General features: G+C 56.5%; 1 protein-coding gene across 10 annotated transcripts in view; it reads right to left on the bottom strand.

The window, feature by feature from the left end:
• The window catches only part of LOC111145807 (netrin G2), a 64,381-nt gene extending 40,496 nt beyond the window's left edge, over positions 1-23,885 (bottom strand). For 7 of the 10 annotated variants that reach the window (XM_022501046.1, XM_022501048.1, XM_022501041.1 and 4 more), the window contains exons 1-2: positions 23,763-23,885; positions 18,910-19,973 (exon numbers count right to left, since the gene is read on the bottom strand). In XM_022501046.1, coding sequence (XP_022356754.1) covers positions 18,910-19,122 — 213 coding nt within the window. In that variant the 5' untranslated portion in view covers positions 19,123-19,973; positions 23,763-23,885. The remainder of the gene's footprint in view (positions 1-18,909; positions 19,974-23,762) is intronic. The other 3 variants (XM_022501042.1, XM_022501044.1, XM_022501043.1) reach the window with 3 other exon arrangements.
• Between the last annotated feature and the right edge of the window lie 584 nt (positions 23,886-24,469).

Here is a 24,469-nt window from a genome sequence, read left to right as displayed (position 1 = left end):
AGCCAAGGCCCTGGCACTCCTGGGGGCTTCTTGGGAGACCTTGGTGGAGTGGATGGACTCCAGGGGCGTGGGCAGGCTGACTGCTCGGGGCCTTTGTGAGAACGACAGCAGGTGCCACGTGGCAAGCACCTTGCGCGGTCCCAGCTCCCCAGCGACGGGTGGAGGAACAGCATCCCGGCCGTCACCAACCCTGCGGCTTGAGCACGAAAGCAGGGTCCATGCACTATCCTGGAAGATGGGGTCCTCCCATTTACACTCTGTAAATGAGGAAAGGCTGAGCTAGGTCTCAAGGTCACGCTGCTTCCCAGTGGCCGAGGTGGGACCAGAAGCCGGGGAGTCGGGCTCAGGGGCAATTCAGGAAACTCTGCCCTTCACCCAGAAGGGAAGGACACACCACCTCCAGACCTGGGCCGCTCCCTCGAGATTCGGGTTCCACCCGGAGGCAGACAGCCCATCGCTCTGCCACCCAGGCGTGTGGGCAGGCCCAGGGAACAGTTTAGCAGCTGACAGATTTTTTTGAACCTGTCTGTCGAGTTGCCAACTGAACCGTCTCGTGCTCAGCCCGTCAACCTCAGCACGGCTGGAGGCATCTGCCTGTGGGAAAAGGGAGGCGGCCAAGGGGAGCCCTAGGGAGGGGTGGCAGGGGACACCAAGGGGGAGGAATGCGGGGCAGGGGGCTCTGAGGGTCATCCAGGCACTGCCAGCTCCCTCTTGCAGAACAGGACTCAGGGAAGAGCAAAGGTGGGGGAAGCCCACGGTAGCTGAGCTAGCCCCAGCCTCCACCTTGCATGATGCTTCTAGAACTCTGGGGGGACTCTTCAGCCTGGGCAGGTGTGTAGGTCAATAACAAGTTCCCTGACCCATAGGGTCATGGAGCTGGGACACAGGAGACCATTCTTAACCACCACATATGACCTTGGGTGGGGCCTTGCCTTATCCGTACCTCAGTTTCCCCATTCATGAAAGGATCGCGCTCTGGCCCTGACCTCCCCAGTTCACGTTCCTCAGTCCCCCACACCCTTTGGCATCCCCACCCCTACTCCAGGGAGAAAGCTGGGGTATCGGGGGAATTCTTCCTAACAAATTATTTCCTATTTATTAGTAAGAGAAGTTGCAGCAGGGATAAATTATTAACAAAGCGGAAACGAGATTCTGTTGGGAACAGATCCTAATTCTAGTTGCCCTGCCCGTCTCTAACCTCCCCCCACCACCGCAAGACTCCCTGTCCCGCTCCTTCGGTGGTTCCGCTGACCCCTGTCCCTGTTACTCTCCCTCTCTCCCTCCCTCTGCCTGCAGGGTTCTCTCCCCTTCCCTTTTGGGTTTCTGTTTGAGCCGAAGCCTGGACCTCAGCAAGGTCATCCCCCCCACCCCCTCTCATGAATCAGCGGAAACCACCTGAACGCTGTTTCAGGGCTGGAGCGGCAGCTGGCCAGGGATGCTTCTCTTGTTGGGGTGGGGTTTGCTGCTGTTGGGTTTGGTTTCTTGTTAGCAATGTTTCTTCCCAGCCCAGCCACTACCCATTGGAAAGGCCAGGGGTCTGAACAAGGGATCTTCCCCGGACTCATCTATCTGGCAATGAGCATCCAGAGGTCATGGAGACAGCCACCCCCCTCCCCACACCGGGTCATGCCCAGACCTCGACTCTGAACCAGCCACAGTGGGCACGTCCTAATCCAGGAGCCACGTTAGACCCCCAGAACCTGCCCTGCCCTCAGGTCTTCAGCTGCCCAGAGCACCTCTCCTCTGCCCCAGTTCCCCAAATTGTTTGGGAGGAAAGGGAGGCCTTTCACTTCAGCCCCACCCACAACTGACCTCCTTCCAGAACCTTCCATGACTGGGGCTGGACTCTAGGCCAGCAGGGACCAGGTCTTGCCCACCCTTGCTCTACACCCCCAATGACTATTAGCGCGTAGTGGTATTTGCTAAACGTTCCTACCCCCGCAACTGGATCCCACGAGAGTGTACGTGAGGGGCACTTGCTCACTTGTCTCACTCCATCTCATCCTTCTGGTGCGGCTCAGAGAGGGTAAGCGGCCTGCCCAGCGCCACCCAGGGAGGACAGTGTGGTTAAGTGACTACTGAGAGATGGGGAGCGGCAGCGAGCCCGGACACCGGGTCCGCAGTCCCGTACCCACCTCCGGCTTCCCCACCAGACACAGCCAGCAAGACGTTCTGCCGACCCGAGGGTGTCAGGCTGCCCTGGAGGACTGTCCAGCAGAGGGTCAGCTGGGAAGCCCCGGGCAGAGGGGCAGGGATGCAAATGCCGAATGTTGCTCTCCAGGATCGCAGACCCGGAAGGACCGATTTCCTCCCACAGCTGAACGGTCAGAGGGGACGGGCGACATCTTGTCAGGGCTCTGGTTGGCCAGACAAGAGTTCGTCTCTCTAGGAGCTAAAACTCTTGTAGTGGTCTCCCCCCTTATCCACAAGGGATACTTTCCAACCCCCCAGGGGATTCCTGAAAACCCAGATGGTACCAAGTCCTACATATACTGTGTTTTTCCTGTATGGACATGCCTATGGTAAGGTTAAATTTATAAATTAGATACCGTGAGAGGTTAACAACGATGACTGATAATAAAATAGAGCAATCATAACCAAATACTGGAGGAAAAGTTACATGAATGCGGCCTCCCTCTCCACACATACCTTCCTGTGCCGCGCTCTCCCCTCTTGTGACGTGAGAAGATAAAAAGTCTGGGTGATGCGATGAAGCGAGGGCAGGGACGTGGGCGTGGGGACGAAGCATTAGGCTACTAGGGACCTTCTCACTACATGCCAGAAGGAGGATCACCTGCTTCCAGATCTTGGTTGACTGTGGGTAACTGACACCATGGAGAAGGTGGGGGTGGGGGACAGCTGTACTGTTTAAAAAAACATTAGAAAAAAAGGATACGTTCTGTTTTGCCTTGGGCGTGTGTGGATTCTTCCCACAGCCAAATTTCTGGAATGTTTGGGGGGGGAGGTTCTATCCCAACTGAAGAGAGCCTGGGCTGGTCTGTGTGGCCCCCCGCAAGGGCGACTTCTGCACCGCAGCCCCTCACCTGGCGGAAGGTAACTGACCAGACCTGTGTAGGCGTCTGAGTCAGACAAGGAATGGCTCCCCTGCCGTTTGCATGCCCCCAGTGACAGGGGCTCATTACCACAAGAAGCAGAAAGGCCAAACTAGACGGCTTGCTCCCTAGAAAGTTTGGCAATATATTGGGCTCACACTGCACATAGTCTCTCTGTTCCAGGCCCCCTTTCTTTTACATGTTGGTTCTGTGTTCTCTGGTCATGCTGTAAACACTTTCTAATTGATCTGAAAAAGAACTGAGAGAAGCAGGATTCGCCCAAGCTCTCCTCCTCCCCCATGCCAAGAGCTCAAAAACGCTTCCCCACCGGGGCCAGCAGGAAGGCTCAGCCGCTGGCCTCCTCCTGCTGCGCAGGGACACAACCTGTTCAGCCAAGGACCGCCTGCCTGGGCGCTGCTGAGCTGCTCTCTGCTCCCCCTTCCCGCGCACCCCTCTCCCCACCCACGCGGGCCCGCCACCCAAAGAGCCGACACTTTCATTTAATCCCTCTTGAAAAAGTAAAGAAAAGTAAAGAAGGGGGAGACGGAGAGGATGAAAGAAAGAAGGAGAGAGAGAAAGGGAGAGAGAGAGAGACTGGGCAGGATGGGGGCAGGGTTCCGGGAGGAGAAAAGCCGCATCCAGAGAAGCCCGGTAAAGTGCATTATTGATTCAGGACTCAGAAAATGCTTAGAGAGTAGGAAAAGCGTCCTGCTCTTTAAAAGCTTGTGCAAAGCCTAGGCCAGACACATGCAGGCTTCCCAAAGAGGGCCTGCTCTGCTGACATGAATATTTTATCACGGAGGAGAAAAAAATTGGCATGGACGATTTAAACACTGGGGTGGGGGGTGGAGGGGGGGGTGTCGAGGGGCGCCCTCCTCCTCTCCGGGAGCAGCCCTTGGCTTCCCTGCTGGAGAACAGAACAGTGGGGCCTGGTGGTCCCTCAAGAGGCCAGGGAACTGGGGGCGTGGCGGGGGCGGAGCACCCACTGAAAGGGGCGGGTCCAAGAGGGGTGAGGTCGAAGCCCCTCCCCTAACTTCTGTCCGGCCCCCATCCCCCACCGGACGCCCTGTATAAGCCGCCAGTAACCCCAGAGGCTGCCCCTTCCCATAAAGTCCAAACCCAAACTGTCCCCGACCTTCCCCTGCCCCTCCCTGCCTTCGGTTTCCACACTGAGTATTGCTATTGGCGCCAGACATCGTGATCCTGATTTTTCCCGCAAAATTTCATTTCCTCTATCCATGACAATCCTGTGAGCTAAGGCACAACTCCGAATTCTGTTTTTCCGATGACGAACGGGGGTCAGGATAGCCAGGCAACGTGGCCAATGTCACTTCGGTGAGCAAAAGGCAGAACCGGGGTTAGACGTTCCAAATCACGCGCTCGGTGGGAAGCCTAGCGCGCTGTCCAGCGTCTCCTTGCCGCGTCACTCCCTGGTTTAGGGGCGACGGAGGGGATTTTCGCACCACAGATGGCTCTACAAACTGTTTTATGGTGCTATTGAAGTCATTTTCTTGCCTCTTTAGTCCTCTGGGCTCTGATTCCTTTCCTGATGCCCCCGCCCTACCCCTGGCTTTCAGCATGGGGCAGCCTGTCTGGAGCTCCTCCCTTCCAGCCCGAGGGGGTGTCTGCTTGACTGTCCCTTCCTCAGGGCCTGCATACCTGGCCACTGCCCTCGCCCCCCCGCCGGCCCCCAGCCTGGAGATGAGCACTGTCTCTTCTCCTTAGCACCTTCTGGGGCTAATGTGTGCTCCTGGAAGGTGGAGCCTGGTACCTGTAAGGCGCTTAATTAAGGCTTGCAGAGTGACTCCCCCTCCTCGGCAGGTCCCTTGTCTGGGTCCTCCAGATGCCATAGGAAGTCTCCGGAGTCCATACAGCACCCAGACCGATGGGGATGGGTGGGGACGGCCACGCCAACAACCGCAAGCTGGGACCGGCAAGGGTTTCTCCCTCCTGGTCTCCAAGGAGTTAAGGAGCGGTAGGGCAGAGGAGAGAGGAAGGACTCCTGGGCCTGCTCCCCCAGGACCCAGCTGGGCACACCTCGACAGGTGCGCCACTCTGTGCAGGAACCGTTTGGTGAGGAGGGGAGTGGTAAGACAGAGCCAGCAAGATTTCATTCATCTACTTATTCGCTTCCTCATCCACTATTTCGGAATGTTCGCTGTGTGCAAAGTCGTCGTGGGGAAGCAGCCATCAGACCTGGCTGCTCTCAGAATTCCTAGAAGAGGAGGGTAGGCAAATATTCCCGGGCCCTAAAGCCAGAAATTCTGCTCTGGCTTGAAAGCCAACCAGCCAACCCACCAACCCTGTCTGCAGGCACTCGGATGCCCGGCCAGATTTGGGAGCCTGGTGCAGCTGATACGAAGAAGGGGTCCGATTCTATGCCAGGGGCCCCACTTTCGCCATCACCCCCATAGGTGAGGAGGGACCTGAGGCCCCCAGAGGCCAGGCACTGACTCAAGGTCGGGTAACCCAGGCACTTTGAGCTCTTACGAGAGCAACTGAGCCCTCTGCGGTGACCCCAGAAAAGCCACCTGTGGCTTGGTCCCCACAAATGGCCCAGATGACAAGCCTGGATGGGAACTGGCTGGGATGGTCAGCAAGCCTTCCTCGGGAAGGTGGGATTTCCGGCGGGCCTGGAAGAAGGGCGGGCAAGGTGTGGACCGGTGGAGGAAGGTTTAACTGGGCTGGGAGAGGAATGCTCTGCACCATGAGGCCAAGTGAAGGGCAGGCCGGCTGTGCAGAATTTGCACAGGGAGAGATGCAGGTAGAAAAGAGTTAATGCGCTTGGCAGGGCAGGGGCTGGTGGGGAGCGTGGGAGATAAGGGCAAAGGGGCAGCCTGGGGCCAGTATCCATCTTGACATTTAGCAGCTGCCGGAAGGCCCTGACTCTGGCTGGCCAGCCTTTCTCCAAGGAAGAGGGGTTAAGAACCTGGGAGCCAAAGGCTCGGGACATCCGAGGGGGAGGCTGGCATCCCACCATCCCCCAAGGCCGGAGCAAGAATGGAGCGTCTGTGGCTCAGGCACAAGGATGGGTTCTAAGAACAAACTCTCTTCCCTTCTGCCCTTTGAATGTGAAAGATGACAGGACACTTCATGCGGGAAGGGATCCGGCGCTGTCCTAGGAAAGGCCGCGCACTCAGCTGTGCCCGGGACACCTGGGAACTTGACTGAGCCCTGGCGCACAGGCCCGCCCCGGGGACCCCGTGGGGGGCTGGTGGGGCCCCTGCCTTCTCCACTCCCCAAGAGTCTCAGCTGCCCACCTGGGTTTAGAGCCTTCCAGAAAGTCACTGCAGGGGTGAGGAGACAGGACTCATGGAGGAGACAGGCACAAAATCGGAGCCGCTTTCCTGATGTGGAGATACAGCTTACAGTGGTTCTCAGGTTAGTCTCGCCTGGGGGCACCCCAGACCAGCGACATCACACCCTCAGGGTGGGTCCTGGCTCTCAGGCCGGATCAGCTGCCTAGGAAGTTCCAGTGTGCAGCCAAGGTTGGGGCCACTGGCCCCAGGACACCGCCACGGGACAATTCTCCATCTGGGAGTGGCCTCGGGCCCCCTTCCCCTCCTTCCTAACTCTGCCCTCTCCATGCCCATCCCCCACACTGTGAGGCCGCCAGATATTTGGGGAACCCCGGTGGGAAGGGGCGGGCTGCCCGTTCCAGGCAGACATGCCTGGTGGAAGGCGGCACGCTCCCCCTCCCCGCAGCTCCCTCGCCCCTCTATTTTTAGGTCCATTACTGTCCATTGTTGGGTGTATTTCTTTTCCCACTCCTTCCCCAGAAAAACAGCTCGGTTCCTCCAGGCAAAACCATCTCGCCTTCCCCGGAGCTGGTGCGTGGGAGCGTGCATGAGCCAAACAGACATGATACAAGTGAATTATCAAGTAAGTGGATTAGCAGACTCTGCCATGTCTCAAAGGGCAGCGGGAGTGGGGCGGGGTGGGGGCTAACTGCCACCATCACTCACTCCTCCCCTGCCCTCCCTCCTCCAGCTGACAAGGACCATACGCTCACCCAGCGCAGAGGGCCACAGCACGCACGCGTGCACACAGATGACAACTAGTTCTATCCATCTGCAGCCTTCTAAGACACCCAGGGTGCCTCTCAGCAGCTGTAGATGGCCCGGTTAGCAGCTAAGTGATGGCGCCAGGCAGCCCAGGGTAGAAGGGCCAAGCTCCTCTATTTCAATGCTGTGTGACTTCGGGAAAGTGCCTTAACCTCTCTGAACCTTGGGTTCCTTGTATTCAAAATGGGTATAAATATAGGATCCGCCATAAGACTTCTGTGAGGGTTCGATGAGCTGTTTAGGTTGAGTGCTTGGTATACAGTAGGCACTCAGTAAGTGTAAGCTGTTGCTCCTCTGAGGAGAAAGAGGTAAAATCAAGAAAACCCTCAGATAACAGGACCATTCAGTTACAAGAAGACAACATTGGTTTTCCTGAGTGTAGGGGCCCCCAGAGGGACCACAGGGGTCCACCGGTGGACTCAGGGTGGTCCGGGAAGCCCCATGAGTATTTGCAGCCATACACGTGTGCCCTGCAGGTAGGTGTGTGTGTGTGTGTGTGTGTGTGTGTGTGTGCGTGCGTGCGCGTGCATGTGTGCACGCTGTTCCTGAATGAGCACCATGAATCCCCAAAGGCAGGAACCCCTGCTCTGGGGTTTTGCTGCTGAGGTGTGGCTTGGGCTCCAGCTTTGCTTGTCCCCTCTGGGTCCTCCTGCGTGTCTGGGACATTACTGGTTTTTTCCTTATCTCTCCCTCTCCTTTCCCCTCTCTGGTTTACTCTCCAAGTTTAAAAGTCCCAAAGGCTAGAAACAGAACCAGGGAATGCAGTAGGGTTCTGAGGGGAGCGTGCAGGCAGGAAATCTCTACCCCAAAACTTGCCTTGAGGTCACCCAGCTCCCGGAAGCTAATCCAGTGGGGAGCCCAGACCCCGCCCAGTGTCAGCCCCAGAGCTGCTGGTGAGGATTTTTGAAGATGCCTGTCTGGAGTGGGGACAGGGGCAGAGACAGTGTGCCCTTTGGCTGGCTGGCTTCTCTTTCTACTGTCACCTGCCTTTGGCTGTCTCTTGATTCCCAGAGGGAGGGGACCCCCCAAGAACCCCAAATAGGCACCACCATCCATGTGGGCTGGAGCAGAGGGAGGGAGCCTGAGGGTTACATGCAGGCTGCGTCTCCCCTTGGCCTCCTTTTCACCTTTGCCCAACAACAGACTCCGCTATGACGGGGGCGGGGGGGGGATGTCCTGGTCGTGTTTCATTTCCTTTTATTTCCCTGGTCGACACTTGGAGTCAAGTGGACGAATGACACGGGCAAAAGGAGGGACCTGGAACGAGGAACGGAGGGGTCCAAATGGTCCCACAGCACCCTGGCAATGGCTGGGGGACAAGGATGCCAGATTGTTGTTGATGGTCCGAGTTCCCTTCCTAGGGGGGCCGGGGAGGGCAGCCCTAGAGCATCCCTGGGTTAGGTGTGGAGGGCAGATCAGATGTGCAAAATTTCTACAGGGGGAGAAGGTTGCATTTCTCTAATGGAGGTGACCCCTGTGCAGCCACACCTTGGGGTCCCGGGGCCCCTTCCTGTCCGCCTCTCACGGCCCTGCCCCAGCGTGAAACACCACAGCCTGTGGGCAGGCTGGGATGGGGGACTTGGAGCTCCCCAGGACCCTGGAGAGCCAGCTCTGAGAACAGCCGTGTCACCAGGGGCTCACCCAAGGGGCCCAGAGAGCAATGTGTTAACCTTACGTCACATCTACACTGAAGGGTCAGCCCGGGCCCCCCCGCGGGCTGCAGGTGGCTTTCAGGCAGGCAGCCCACGCCCCCCACCAAATGCCGTCATGTGAGGTCAAATCCCAGGCACGAGTGCATAGACGGAAACGTGGTGTGGAATGCCACATGTCCCCAGGGCTCCGGTCCACTCTTTCAGGAGAGCCTGGGACCTACAGCTGACCCTCTTGGGTGTGCCGTCCCTCCCTAGGGGCCTAAGGAAGTCACGGCATCCTGTGGGGCCTCAGTTTCCCTCATGTAGGAAATGAGGGGAGCTGGAGTCAATAGTGGTTTCACATTGTGTTCACAGGAGTCCTAGGACTGCCTGTGGGTGGGGGGCTCAGGGCCTCGTGTCGGGGGCAGAGGGTCACTGGCAGCCCGGTCCAAGGGGCCGTCTTTCCCCTGAGCCATCAGTCCCACGGGCATGTGCTCCTAGGTATTTCGGTTCCTCTAATCTCTCAGACCCCTTCCAACCTGCACTCCCGACTTGAGATGCAGGATGATTAGCAGTGGCATTTATGTGTCAGGGGCGAAGTGAGACCCAGGCTCCGGTGCCCTGCTGAGTGGGTCCAGACCCGGGAGGGGGTTGCTGTAGAAGCTAAGGAGGAGACACTCTGAGACTGGAAAGAAGTCACAGGCTGGGCACCCCTCCCGTTACCCTCCTCTGAGCATCGGAGCTAACATCCCAGTCTGGGAGCTTGGTGAGGAATAAAGGAGACACAGAGGAGGAAAGGAGGGAGGGAGAGAAAGGGAGGGGGAGGGCATGAGCCTTTGGGCTCCCCCTCCTCCGGCTTCACCCCGGCATCACATTAAATGCCTGGGATCTGAGTTCAAGCCCAGACTCTCCACTTAGTGCTGGGGTCTCAGTCTCCTCATCTGTAAAATGGGGAAAGTAATTTTTATCCTGTAGGCTCTTTGGGAGGACCTGAGGATACACCACACACGGGATGCTCAGTGTTTCCTGGGAAATGATGGAGAGCCCAGATGCCAGCCCTCGCATGGATGGCCAATGTTGTCCACAAGGATGACAAGAACACGTAGTGGAGAAAGAACAGTCTTTCCATCACACTGTGCTGGGGGAACTAGCTATCCTCACGCAAAAGAAGGACGCCGGAGGCTTATGGTACACCACAGACCCAGATTAACTCAAAATGGATCAAAGATCTAGACATGAGGGGGCGCCTGGGTGGCTCAGTGGGTTAAAGCCTCTGCCTTTGGCTCAGGTCATGATTCCAGGGTCCTGGGTTCGAGCCCCGCATCAGGCTCTCTGCTCAGCAGGGAGTCTGCTTCCCTTCTTCTCTCTGCCTGCCTCTCTGCCTACTTGTGATCTCTGACAAATAAATAAATAAATCTTAAAAAAAAAAAAAGATCTAGACATGAGGGTGAAAACTATAGAAGTCTAAGAAGAACATATGGGGGTAAACACTTGTGACCTTGGACTTTGCAATGGTTTCTTTGATACGACACCCAAAGCACAAGCAACAAAAGGAAAAAAATAGATCAATTAGATTTCACTAAAGTAAAAAAAAATATTATGCATTAAAGGACACAATCAAGAGAGTGAAAAGGCTGACCACCAGGTTGGGGAAATATTCGCAAATCTGACGTCTGATAAGGATCTAGCACCTAGCACACATCAAGGACATGTACAAAAAGACAATCTTGTGGAAAAATGGGCAAAAGACATGAATACATATTTCTCCATAGAAGATACACTAGTCAGTAAACCAGTCACTAGAGAAAGGCAGATCAGAACCGTATGAGATGCCACCTCACACCCACTAGGTTGGCCATAATAATAAAAAACAAAAAAACGGGAGATACGCCGTGCTGGTGAGGGTGTGGAGAAATCGGAACCATGTCCCATGCCGGCGGGAATGGAAAGTGGTGTGGCCACTATGGACGACAGTTTGGTGGCTCCTCAAAAACTTAAATATGGAATTACCATATGACACAGCAATTCCACTCCCAGGTGTATGCCCCAGAGCAATGTCCACACAAAAAGTGCACACACAAGGACATAGCAGCATTATTCCTAACGGCCCCAAAGCAAAAGCAACCCAAATGTCCACTGACCGGGGCACAGAGGCAGAGATGTGTCTAGCCATATGGTGGAATATTCCTCAGCCTTAAAAATGGAACAAAGTAGTGGCCCCTACCACCACATGACAAGCCTCGAGAATGTGATGCCAAGTGAAAGACGTCAGGCACAAAAAGGCACGTGTCGTATGATCCCATTTCCACGAAGGGTCCAGGAGAGGCAAACCCATGGAGACGGGAGGCTGACTCATGGTCACCAGGGGCCGGGGGGAGGGGGCCTGGGGAGTGACCACTAGTGGAGATGGGATTCCCTTCTGGGGTAATGAAAAATGTCTCAAAACTACATAGAAGTGGTGGTCACACAACATTTTGAGTGTACTAAATGCTCTGAAACTGGATCCTTAAAAATAGTTAAAAAGGCAGATGTTATGGTCTGTATATGTTACTACAATAAAAAATGTTAATGGTTCATTTCACGTAATGTGAATTTCACCTCAATTAGAAAAAAAATTTTAATTTCTTTTAAAAACAGCACTGAAAGGAAAAAAAACAAACAAAAAACCTTTAACCTTGTGCAGGGATATATGTTAACTAAGTTTATCATCAGTGGTCATTTTGTAATATCTACATATATCAAATTGTTACATTGTACACCTAAAACGAATACAGTGTTGTACGCTAATTATATCTCAACCAAAAAAAAAAAAAAAAAAAAGAATTTATAGAACCAGAAGGAAATTATGTGATGTACCATTGTATTTTTAGTGCTCATCTTTATTTTTCTTTGTTTTGATTTTCATTTAGAAAACTACTATAATAAAAGAGTTTGAACTTGAAAAAAAGTCTAACACTGGGCTCGGCACTCAGAACCTCTCTATGTGCCCTGGGATCCCCCATTTTTTCTGCCTGTGACCAAAGCCGAACCCTAGCCCAGATTTCTCCAACATCCCAGAATCTATTTGGCCATCCTCCTGGAATGCTGGTGAATCTAGGCACACCGCATCATGGTGCAGCGGGGGAAACTGAGGCCAAGGGGGCCTGGCCTGGCGTGCCAGCAGCAGGGAGGCTTTGCAGAACCTGGAACCGCCTGGCTCCCCTCCGGTGCTCGTTCAGCTCTCGCACGCTCCCCCACTGCCCTCCCCCCAGCAGTTGGTGTGTGCTCAGGGAATTAGAAACACATTTTCATATATTTAAGCAAATCTGCCGCTGAGGAAAAACAGATCAGAACCTGCAAAGCGAAGCCGAGCAGAACCGTTTTCTGCATCATCCGCCACTTCCTAGTTTCCTCGGCACTTGGTGCCTGGGCACTCGTGAGCCAGATGGACCCGGGCCAGGTCTCAGCCAGGGAGCCTGGGCCATGGGGGCTGTGGGATGGGAATGGAGCTTTGCAGTCCGGGCTCCGGTCCTGGGGTGGCCAGGGCTGCGCGGCGAGGGGCCCCCCTCCTTTGAGCCTGCCACACTCTGTTCTAGCCCCTCCAGCCTCTGCCTGACCACTGTTCCCCTCCTCCCCTCCCATCCACCACATCCTTGGCCCAACCCCCCAGCCGTCCCCCAACACTAGGAGCCAGAGAGAAGAAGGCTGAATCCCAGCCCCACCACTGAGTAGACCTAGGGAAGCTTCGGTCTCTCTGTTCACCTGCCTAATGGAACCGTAAACACTCCACCGCACAGAATTACAGGGAGGGGGGTTAGATGGGACGAGGCGGTGACATGGCTTTCCCCTCCCAGGCATCCACGTCCTCCCTCTGCATGTCCCCCGCACACCCCCACCCCATGACCTTGAACGTGCCATTCCCTTCACGCCAGCTGTCACTCCTCTGCATCCCTCCGACCCTTTGCCCCAGCCCCAGGCCCCCCATCTCTGAACTCCCATCGTGCACGCGGACTCTACCTCCCATTCCAGGCCCGGTCAACGGCATCACCTTCTATCTGTTATGTTCTACTGTCCCTCCTTTTGTCTCTCCAGCTAAGTTCTGGGATGGAAAAAGAAAATCCCTTTTTTGGGAACATTCATTCTGCGCCAGGCGCCCAGCTGAGGGCTCTCTGAGGCTTGTCTCATCTCATCCGTCAGCCTTCCTCTGAGCCTGTGGCTGCTGTCATCCCAATGATCAGATGAGAACATCGAGCCTCGGAGTACAAGGGACTCAGCCAAAGTCCCACAACCCAGAAGGACGGGGTAACAGCAGCTCGCATTTGCCCCTTCCCAGATCCCAAATTCTCATCCACGGTGGGGGGTAGCCTGCCCAGGCTGTCCATTTGTCCATCCCCTTCCTCCCCGCATGTGGGATTTGAGGCAGCTGGTGATAATACCGGCAAGGCTGGAGACACATGAGATTATATTAAAAACCAAAGCTGGAGAGTGTAGAGATGGAAGAGGAAGACGAGCCTGGGGAAGGCAGGGATGTGTATGCTGGAAAGTTCTAGAGCTTCTGACACTCCCTTCTGACTCTTCTGACACTGGAGGCTACCACCTCCAGGCTCCTTCCCTCTCCGCCGCACTCCCGTTGTACTGCACCCACCCTCCATGGGGTGTCTGGACCCAAAGCCGTTCCCTTAAGAAAGGTAAGGGGCAAGGATCTCACGCGTGCGGGCACTGACCGCCCAGCAACGCTGCCCCCAGCCTGTCACTCATCCGCTCCCCAGGAAGGAGACTTCACTGTGCAGGAAGATGTCATGCTGGGAACTATTCTTGTCCTAACCTGGGCCCTGCCTCAGGCGTTTCAACAGAATGAGCTGCTTTAACTAAGGGTTGGGTGAAGCTCTGGTTCCAAAGTCGCTTTCTACTTAAGGACAGAGCTGTGCAGACCTCCTGCTGTCACCCCATCGCCAGTCCCACAAAGCAGGGGTCCAATGGAGACAAGCGGGAGCTTCCGGTGCTTCCTCTCCCCGGATCAAAACCCTAGTTCTTCCTGTAAGACTCAGTTCTAATCTCTCCTCCTCTGAGAAGTCTTCCTGGATCACATCCACCTTCCACTTACCCGACATTTGTTCATTAAACGCATACCTCGCACAGATTGGAGACAGAAAGATGGGACAGCTCGACTTCTGGGGAGCTCACAGTCCAAGGCAAAAGAAAACACCAGGAGTACAATAGCCCTCATGAATGAGCATCAACCATATGCCAGGCGCTGTGCACCAGACAGTCCTGTTTGCATATCCTATTAATAGCAGCAATTTGAGGAAATAAGGCTCAGAGAGGTTAAGCCTCATGCCAAAGGTCACACAGCATGAGGTTCTAACCTCTATCTCTCTGCCCCTAGGACCCATGCCCTAAACCACTAGGCCAACAACAGTGAGCACGATGACGGGGGTGTGACCAGATGGGGGCCTTCTACCCACCTGGGTTAGGGAATCAGGGAAAGCCTCCTGGAGGAGGGGAGGTCCAACGTGAACCTTGAAGACTGAGCTGGGGTTTTCCAGGTAAATGTGGAAGCCTTGGAAATGAAGGAAGCGAGGGAAGACATTCTGGGTGGAGGAGGTGGCCTAGGCAAGGGTGCAGAGGTGGGAAGCGTGGCGGGCTGGAACACAAAGGGTGAGCTGAAGAGATGCATCTTCACCTTTCGGGGGCTCCCACCACAGCAGCTCTGTCTCCCTGACACCTGTTGTTAGTGTATGTGGGTAACGTCTGCCGTGCTGTCTCTTTGAGGACAGGAGGAGGCGGGGGCAAGTTGTTCCACATGCTCTCCCCTGCGGGCTTGGGGACCAGGAAAACAGAGGGGGAAGGAGGGCTGAGCCAGCGGAGCTGTCAGGTCAGTGTGGCTTGGTGGGAATATTTTGTGAACATGGAGGTCTGGCAGGAGGTGGGACATCTATGACCTTGATTCTACATATGGTGTTCAATGTCACAGTGGGGAGGGGCTTGAGGACTCAAGGATCCACCCAACCCAGCAGTCCCCTTGGGTGGGGGGATAGGACCACGTGCTCTGCATCTGGGTAAACCGCGGCACAGAGAAGGTAAAGCAGGTGCTTGAGGAAAAAGGGTGGTCAAAGATACACCTTCATGGCCTATTCCTGGTTTCCCGTCAAGCCCAAGACCAAGGGTCCTGTACATGTAAAGTCTCCTTGGATAAAAAGTTTAATGTTCACCTATTTCAAAATCAAGAGGATCAAGATTGGATCAACAATCATATCAAAGCCTGACACGAGAACAGAACTCACCCTCTTCAAGCACTTCTAGATATTCTGAGAGAAACATTTCCTTCTTCCAGGAAGCTGGTGGGGCAGGCAAGGCAGCCCACGATCACCGCCCATTACAGACGAGGAAACGGAGGTTCAGAGAATCTAAATGACCTGAGAATGGCAGAGCTGGGATGGGAGCTCGGGTCCTCAGACCCCAGGCCTGTGGCTCTAGACGAGATACCTACAGCCTCTCTTTGGAAGCTTCCAGAGGGTCTCAGAGACGTCAGCTCCCAGCTCCAGCCCTCACTCCCGGGCTTGCTGCTCCCCACCATCTCCTTGAATAGGGATTCGGCACGTAGCCCGCGCAGATCCCCTGGGAACGTCAGCCGTGGGGTGCACGCACCATGAGGCCGTTACATACCTCGGACCGTACCCTGGATGTCTCTGAGATCCCTGGATCTTGTGTTAAAATGCAGTTCCTGGCTCAGCAGTCTGGGGCAGGCCTGGGATTCTGCATTTTTAATGAGGTGAGTCCAAGGACTACATTTTAGGCGGCAAGGGGGGACCTGTAGGGTCACTTTAACCACCACCTGCTTGGTCTGTGGCCAGCACCCCACCCCCTCTCTCTTCCTCACCATCTCTCTCCTGAGACTCGTGGGTCAGCTTTTGTCTCCAGAGGCACAAGGAGAGTGTTTTGGGGCACCGTGGGGCTGCTCCCGACACCCAACAGCACAGGGGATGAGAAGCCTCAGTGGGTACTGCCTCTCCTGCCCCCTGGGCCCTGCCGCGTGGCCAGGCTGGCCCTCTGCGGCCGGCCGGATCGGAGGGTGGGGGCCGCCCGTGCTCTCCTGCAGTCCTCATTGAAATTTTGCCCTTGCCCTCAGATCCTTGGTTGAGAGCTCATCCCTATTAATTCTCATTGTGCATTTAGAGCCAATAGGTTTTTATTTATTCATTTATCTTGGTCTTCTCCCCGCTCCCCTTCCTCACCAGGCTGGAATTTACAATTCATGTCTCAGGTGGCCTTGCGGAAGGACGGGAAGCCTGGCGGGAGGGAGGGTCCGCACCCTGAACCCCGAAAACAGTGGCTGCTTCGTGCCCTCCCCGTGCACCCTGGGGGGTGCTCCAGGGCTCACACTCCCATTGGCCGCATGTGGGGACAGGTCCAGCAGTCGCCGCAGGGACCCACTGGGCGCTGGCCAGGCTACCGGATACCATTAGGGCGCCCCCTGGTGGTTCATGCCGCCGGCCGTGCCTGCAGGCGTCGGAGCTCCCTGACCATCCAGGGCAGGCCGGCTGCCCAGGGACCGGGAATGCAGGGCGTGGCCTTCTGGAGGCTGGACAGAGGCAAAGAAGAAAAGCCAGGGACACTGCTGAGCGCGTCCTGATGATAATGATAAACGCACAACTCCTACTGCACATTGAGAACCCACTGTGTGCCAGTTTGCTCTCCCCGGCCAGCTCCATGCCTCACATACGGGATTATCTCTCCTTTACTGGGCAGGAAGCTGAGCCTCTGCGAGGGAAGGCGGAGCCACCTGGTGGGGGAGCGTGGGCTCTGCTGCAGACAGGCTGCCCTCTGCCTTCCAAACTGAGTGACCTTGGCGGGATTTAGGCAACCCCTTCTAATCCCTACAACAGGATTAGACCAGGACCCACTCAGAGCATCCTAGAGATGATTAAATGAGACACAGGCAGGACCTGCTCTGGGGAGGCAGTATGGGGGGTTGAAGTTATCTGGATGTGACCCCCTCCCCCACCGCTCCCTGCAGAAGCCAGCCCCCCTCCACCGGCCAGGCAGAGTCCCCATTCTTGTTGGCCACACACTTGTGATAATAGGCAGAGCGGGATGGCAGCCTGTGATGAAATATTTAAGTCCATCAGACAGGTGTGGAGACACTGAGGACCCTAGGCAGGACCTAGGCAGGAGATGTTGAAGACGCTGCTCTTCCTCTCCTGTATTCCCAGGACAGAAGGAGAGGGGATGGCAGCTCCTCCCAGACCCCAGCACTCAATGACACCTGCCAGGGCTCAGGCGGGACAACAGTAGGATTGGGGGAGGGTGAGTACCCCACCCTGGCAGGTGCCCTGGGTCCTCCCTACGAGAGTGGGGGCAGGGCAGAGGCCCAGAGCTAAGGGTATCGTGAGCCAGCTTTGGCCAGGAGAGGGCCTCAGACTTGCATATGATGGTCATCGCCTCCCCTCAAGCCCTTGACCAGATGCTGGTCCAGTGAGTCATGATTTAGCTGCCCCGCCCCACACCCTCCCCCCAGTACATTAAAGCATGATGAATATTTAAGAGAAGAAATACAGTCAGGACTCTAATACGAGAAGCAGAGGTTGACTCTGTCTCGGGAGTGTGTGGAAAAGTCTTTGCATGAGCTGGGCTGGGGTGCCCTCCTAGTACATAGGCTCAGAACTGAGCTCCACTGCCCCCCAAGTGTGGCCTTGCTCCTGACCTTTACGAGCTGACCCCCTTGCTCATCCCTGAGCCGTGAGGCCCTGGGATCCCCAGTGCAGTGATCCCCACGAGCTATCCAGCAACCCCCACTCCCAGCCTTCTGCTGCCTTCTCCCCCCCCCCCACTCCCCAGCTTGCTCCCTTGGCCCAGCCACCAGCCCCAGTAACAGCCTCCCCGCTGACAGTCCAGACAGGAAGCTACCTTCCCAGGCTGGCTGCTCTGTGATCGGAACGCTGCTGCCCGTGGGACTGAGGTGTCCTCAGGAGCCCAGTGGAATACCTGCTCAGTCCAGCCATAAGCCCAGAGACCCGGAGGCTCCCTCAAGGACACATGGAGGCAGCAGTCACCCCGAAGATGCTGCCCAGCCCAGCCTCCTGCCAGGCACAGGGGCGGGGATGGAGATCTAAGGCTTGGCCAAGTGGGAAGGTCCCTCTCGGCAGGCAGCTTAGCTCAGACCCTTGAATCACAGCTTTACCACTTCCTGGTGTGACCTGGAGCCTCAGTTTCCCCATCTGAACAACAGGAATGACAACAGCTAATACCTATGGGGCACTTGCTCTGTGAAAGGCCCTACTCAGCATTTTACACATATGAATCAGCTCACTTTCCCCTTAAACGCCCATTTTACAGACCATGGAACAGAGGCCCAGAGATGCCACTGGTTCAGAGCCCATCCCCTGAAACTCCTCCTTGATACAACAGAGAATCAGCCTGGGTGAGCTGATGGGAGGACTTGCATAGCAAGCTCTTAGCCCACACGAGGGGCTCCCATGAATGGTCCCTCCTATTATCACCGCTGTTGTGGTTGGTAACACGGACTGCTCAAGTGCTCCATGGCTCTAAGACCCCATCCTTCTCTAATTAAGGACTCAAGTGACAACACCTGAACAGCTGCTGTCCCCCTGACTTAACCAGTGACTGCAGTCACCACCCATAGGGATGGGATTGGAAAGAGAACCAGCCACACCGTCCGTCCTGGTCTGGCTCTCTCCTTCCACCCTTATGAACCCCCTCTGCACTTGCATCAAACCTTCCCCTGCAGAGCTCCAGCTTGGCGCATGGCATGCGCTGGCCCGGCAACACCGTCTGCCGGATTGGATCAGGTGGGAGAGGACGTGGTACCACTGAAGTGATGCGCAGAGCGCTCCGTGCCCTGCTCCCTTGCTCAGGGGAGGCGGGGCTTGTCTGCATGGCCCATCACTACTATGGTCTTCCCAAGAGAAAAGGATCTGGTGGTCAGCTGGTCAAGAAAGTACCCACCCCAGAGAATGACGTCACATGACCGCAGAGCCCTGGGGGTGGCCTTGGCTTTGGCCCTTTTCCAAGGTGGGACAGCCATCTGCTCCCAACCCAAGATGCAGGAAAGTCAACCTTGCATCTCTCTGGTCCTGCCGTTCTGCCCACCCATCAGCAGAGTCTGTCCCGGACCCCCTCCCCCTTGGCCTGAGCAAACAGGACAGCGGGGGGCTGACTTACGTGGGAGCAGAACCTCTCAGGGGGGTCTCCGCACGTGATGCCAGAGGGCTCCACCTTCACTTTGACGTAGTCCTTCAGCCGCATCACCTTGGGCTGGCAGGCGTAGAACTCCCAGGTGGGGCCCTCGTCCGTGGTCACCCAGGATTTGCAGATGTCATAGTCCCCCGAGGCCAGTGGGAGGCAGTGCAGGAAAAGTGCGAGCAGGGGCAGCATGGCTGCGCAGTCCGCAGGGGCGTGGCCCAGACAGGCCCTGGAGAGGCAGTGACTGGGTCAGGCGGGACTCTCGGCCTCAGCATGGAAGTGCCACATCTACCAGGCACCGGTGGCTGGATGTCCCAGGGACCGGAGCAGTGCCGGCTTGCGAAGAGCGAGGAACTTGTTTCTTCCCAAAGGCCGATTTGGAAGACTCAGAGCCAGCGTTTCTCAGACTGCTGATGGGCAAATCAGAAAGTTGCCCGTAACTTCGCGTCCTCCTAACCTTGGCATTACACCTCTCCCAGAGGCGAATCTGATCAAATCAGGCAGGCTCTCGAATTGTGACAGTGGGTGGAAATGGGATAGGGAGCAAATCCGCAGGGATCTGGCACGAGGCCGGATCAGATTGCTTTTAATTTTTGTCCTTCCAATCAATCCAGGTCTTTAAAGGGCCCTTAAATGTGTGATGTGCTCAACAGAACTGCAAAACAACCCTCCAGCCTGCGTTGTAAAGATAAAATAAAATCAGGAGGTGTGCGTGTTAGCTGGAACGGTGTCCCCTCTGTGGGACTGGACCGGCATCTCAGACCAACAGAAGAGATTTCTTTTCACATGGGCTTAAAGTGACAACAATTGTGTGGCTGGACCGCCACATAAAAAAGTGACTGAGGTTCTTAACTGGGGAGAAGCTTATTTGGCTCTGCTTTGTGGGGACAGGCACTAATGGGGGCCAGCTGACCTTGGCTGGTAGCCATCAGCAACTTATTATGAAGTTTCTGACACTTCGGCTCTCAATCCATCCAGGTACCCGGGGGCTGGCTTGTCTTTCATTGTAAGAGGGGAGGAAGAGAGCTCATTAGCAACAACACCTGCAACAAATTAAAAAGAGAAGGGGGGGCGATAAAGATGCATAAGAATAAAAGCTCTCTGGCAAAATGTGCACCAAAAAAAAAAAAAAATGAGGCTGCATTAGCAAGGTCTCCCGAGAAAGCCAGGTTAATTTTATTAATATTAGATTTGCACATTTGCAGGCTCGGCACATTATTTAGAAGGGGATTTGCTTCCCCCCCCCCTCTTTTCTGGGGTTATTAGGGCAGCAGAATTGCCCTTGCCTGGGGTCACCGACTTCCTAAAACATGCTCAGGGGTCAGGATTGAGTGGTGGCTCTCGAAACTGTGACCGACAAGTCAGAATGTCAAAGCTGTCACCCTGAGTGCCAACGAGCCTGTACAGACAGGTACAGATCCAAGTGTGGGCCAGCAAGGAAGAACCAGGTGCTGAGAAGTCTCTCCCCAAGTTCTACAATGGTCCATGGGATTTTCAACGCTAAGAAACTAGGGACGGTGAAAACTACCGCAGAAGTGATGATGGTTTGTCACGTTAGAGTTTCTGATCAAGCCAAAACTGCGATCATCTTTGGAGGGTGCGTCTATACATGAGTCACTATTATGATTATTACTTTACTATTTTAAGCTACTGATAATTATTTAAGAGCCCAAATAGCTATAACGAAGATAAATGTTACATTGCAGAAAACATGACTCCGGTATCGTGGTGTGTCCCCAGACACTGGGTACATCACCAGGAGAACTTGAGTCCAGCCAGTGTGGGATCCTGGCCAAAAATACAAGCCAGTAGGGCAAAGGTTATGGGATGAGTCACACCAGACAGCCCCATTATTAATTATTCTGGTTATTAGACCTATGATGATTGCCTCTTCATCCCCACACTGCTTGGGCTTTGGTGCTAACTAACCTCAGCAATTTTCACCTGCCACCCCCTCGGGCCACCCCCTACAGGGAAGCCTCCCCTAAAGAGTTCATCACTTTGCCTCGAAACCCCATTCTCCACCTAGACACAAACACACTGCGGCCAAAAATGACAAACCGGGGAGGCGGACTTTGTCCAGAGGGGCCCGGCGGCTCCCCTGGGCTCCTACAGTAGCGCCCAGTCAGCCCGGGGGAATCATAAATCAGCATTAAGGCGGCCCCTGCCCCTCTCCCTGGCTGAAGGGCTCTAGATGGAGATGAATGAGAGGCCGAGGGGGGACCACATTTTCAGGGCTCACCTCTGGCTGCTTAAAGAGAAACCTGTCTTAGAACCTGCCTGGCCTTGAATGCGCTCCTTGCTAGAAAACTCTCAGAAAGAACCGGCCTGGCGACTATTTTTACAACCTGAGAAAATGTCATAAAAATAAAAGAGCGCGGCCGGTAAAGGTTTGGACGCCTCTCCCCAAGCTTCGAGCTGCCCAGAAAACAGCGCGTCCCTAATTAATTCTTCCAGCCCAAGACTCCCAACTGTTCACGGACAGGTAGGGAGCTCCTGACGGGGGAGGCGACACCAGGGCGCTGGCTGCGGGCTTCCTTCCTCTGCAGGACCAGCCGCTGCCCAGGGTTTTGACTGCGCCCCGGGCAGCCTCCCCCGGGCGCGGGGAGGCAGCGAGGCCGGGAGGCCGGGAGGCCACGGAGAGCCAAGTGCGGAGCAACTGGAAAATCTAGGAAACGCTTTGCAGTTCTTTCGGTTTAAATGCGGCGCATTCCCTGGAAAATGGGGTGGTGGTTGGGGCAGGGGTGGGGTGGGGGGAAGCCAAGGACAACCCGATCTGCTGGGGGCGGGGTAGCAAATGTGCTTACAACTCGTCAGTCAGCGGGGCGTTGCTGGTATCACAGCGAGATTAGTGAGCTCAACAAGCGAATCTTACAGCGGCTTTTGCCAAAAAAGAAAAGCAAAAAAAAAAAAAAAAAAACCAAAAAACCACCACCAACAACAAAAAACAAAAAACCAAAACCCCAATAACAACAACAACAACAACAAAAAACAAAAAACAAGGAGGGACGAGAGAAGCAAGAGGCCCCGGAATAAGGAGGCGGTGCGCGGGGAGTGGGAAGCCAGCCGGGAAATTTCAGAGTAAGAGGTTGTATCCCGGTGGATCGTTTTCTCCTTGGAAAATAAATCTTCACCTGATATTATTAAGAAACTGCAGCTCCCAGGAACAAATAGAATCAATGCGCTTTATTTCTTTTAAGAGTCCTCAGGAACCGAGGGGGGCTGATAGCCAGGGTATTAAAACCCGAAAATTAGATTTTACCAGGATTTCTGAACTCCGATTTCTCTGTCTTATTGAATTAGCGCCTCTCGGAGCTGGCTGGGCTCAGAGCGGGCTCCTCCCGGAGTTGCCCGCTGCGCCCTCGCCTCGTGGGAAACTTGGCGCTGTGGGCGCGGGGCCCCCCTGAGGGCACTGGAAGAGGGGTCCGGGGGGCTGCCCACCCTGAGGTTCCCTCTCCCTTCCCATGGGGGCAGCGGGGCGGAATGAAATCTGCCATCAAGGGGGTGGTGCCCGAGGTCTAGGAAGGAGAGGGGAGCCCGCTGCCGCCGGGTCACCTCCCCGCCCTCCACCCCGGGCCAGGTCCGCCGGGGTGCTCCGAGCACCGCTGGCTTAGCTAGCATCCTGCTACCCGCGGTCCAGGTGCCCCCAGCCCTGGAACAGGGGCCCTCTCGGCTCCTGGCGCCCCCCATCGCCTCTTGGCGGCCGGGGAGCCCCGGAAAGTTGAGGGCTGGGGGGTGGGGCGCGAAAAGGAGGCCTGGGCTGGGCCGGGGTCCGGGGTCGGTCTTGGCTGGGCCGAGGGGTCAGGGTGGAGTCCGAGCATCGGGTAGGCTGCACCCGGGCATGCATCGCATAGGGGCGTGTCCCCCAGTCCCGCAGCTGCGCTTTGTCTTTCCCAAGTTGAGCGCAAGCCCCGGCGGCAATTAATAAGCAGGACTTTAATAAAGGCCCCGCCGGCACCGAGGGTGCCCCCTCCGTTGGCACCGCCTCCCTCAATTAGAAGACACCGAGCAAAGCCCGGGAATTAGTTACCTCCTTTTACCCCGCGCCGCTTCCAGCAGCGCCCCTGCCTCCGCCGTCCCCCGCCCGGGCGGGCAACTTACTCCGAGCCGGCAGACCCCGTGAGCCCACGGTCCTCTTCCCGCCTTCCCGCTGCCTCTGCTTCCCCCGTCTGCGCGCAGACCTGTTCCAGGCTCCACTCCACACGTCCCCAAGCCCGTCCCTGCTCATCCCCCTCCCCCATTAGCCCACCCCTCCACGGCACGGAAAGAAGTTTCCAGCCTGGCTGGCGAAGAGTTTCTCTGCGCAACTCGCACAGACCCAGTTTTCGGAGAGATGGGAAGGGGATGCGGGGAAGGGGGGCTGGCGGGTGGCGGTCGAGGGTGGCGGTTCAGTTGGGGCGGAGGAGTAGCGCGAGAGAAGGGTTAATTTCCTTTTCACAAACACATGCACGCATTCTTGCAACATCTATCCCCACCACACACACGCGCGCGCGCGGGCACACACACACACACACTCGCGCGCGCGCGCGCTCACACACACGATGGAAAAAGACCCTGGTAGGAAAACGCCAGCCGGAAAGACAAGCTTTTCCTTTAAGATGCTGCCACAAAGGCACACTCACACACCCCTCTCGGGCGACTCCAGTCCTCCGCTAGTAACAGCAGCCACCAAATAACTTTTGCATCCGAGCCTCTGCTGGGCCGCTTTAAGTGGCTCCCGGGCCCCGGGGAAGCTTGCACGGTCACCGAAGCCCTTTAAAAATGAAACCAGGCTGGCAAAGCTGCAGCCGCTCTCCCCCCGCGCGCCCGCCGGCTCTCCCCGCCCGCCTTACCCCGGCTCGGAGCAGCTTCCCGGAGCGCGGACCCGGGAGGCCGAGGACCGCCGCCCGCGGGCGCTCCGCCTGCCCTGGCCGGCGCTGGGTGGGGGCTCGGGCCGGAGGGCGGCGAGCCGCTGCTCCTCGGCGCGCCGCTCCCGCTCGCCGCTGTGGCCGCCGCCGCCGCGGCCGTCAGATCGGGGCTGGGGCGCCCTCCGGCCGCCGGGGGGGCCGCCCGCAGCCGTCCCGGAGACGCGGGCCGGGGGAGGGGACCGCCCGCGCCGCCCGCATCGCCCACCCCGGGCCGAGCGGGAGGTCGCCTCTAACAAGTGCAAACTTTTTGGGCCCCCTGGGCGGCTCGGAGAGGACCGGCGCGCGGGCACCGGGCAGCCCCCGGCCCGGGTGGGCTTCGCGGCGGCTCGTCGGGGCGCCGGCGCATCCCCCCCGCGGCGCGGCGCGGGCCAGATGGCGGGCCGCTTCACCGCCCCCCTGCACTCCGCTCCAAGTTAATGCCGGGGCTAAATCCTCTTGCCATCTCTCACGATCACCATCGGGGCTTTTATCTCTCGGTCTGATCCGGGCTGCGTAACTTCCTCTGTGTGGCTTTAACACACCATCCCACCACGGAGCAACGGTCTTCTTAAAGGTGCAGGAAGGAAATACTGCGAGACTCGGGGGACGCGCCACGGCCCGGGGAGGGGCGCCGCCAGCAGGGGCGTCCGGCG

This window comes from Enhydra lutris, unplaced genomic scaffold (genome assembly GCF_002288905.1).
Source record: "Enhydra lutris kenyoni isolate GAN:26980312 unplaced genomic scaffold, ASM228890v2 scaffoldscaffold13, whole genome shotgun sequence".
Classification (NCBI taxonomy): Eukaryota; Metazoa; Chordata; class Mammalia; order Carnivora; family Mustelidae; genus Enhydra; species Enhydra lutris.
This window is presented reverse-complemented; position numbering and strand designations above follow the sequence as displayed.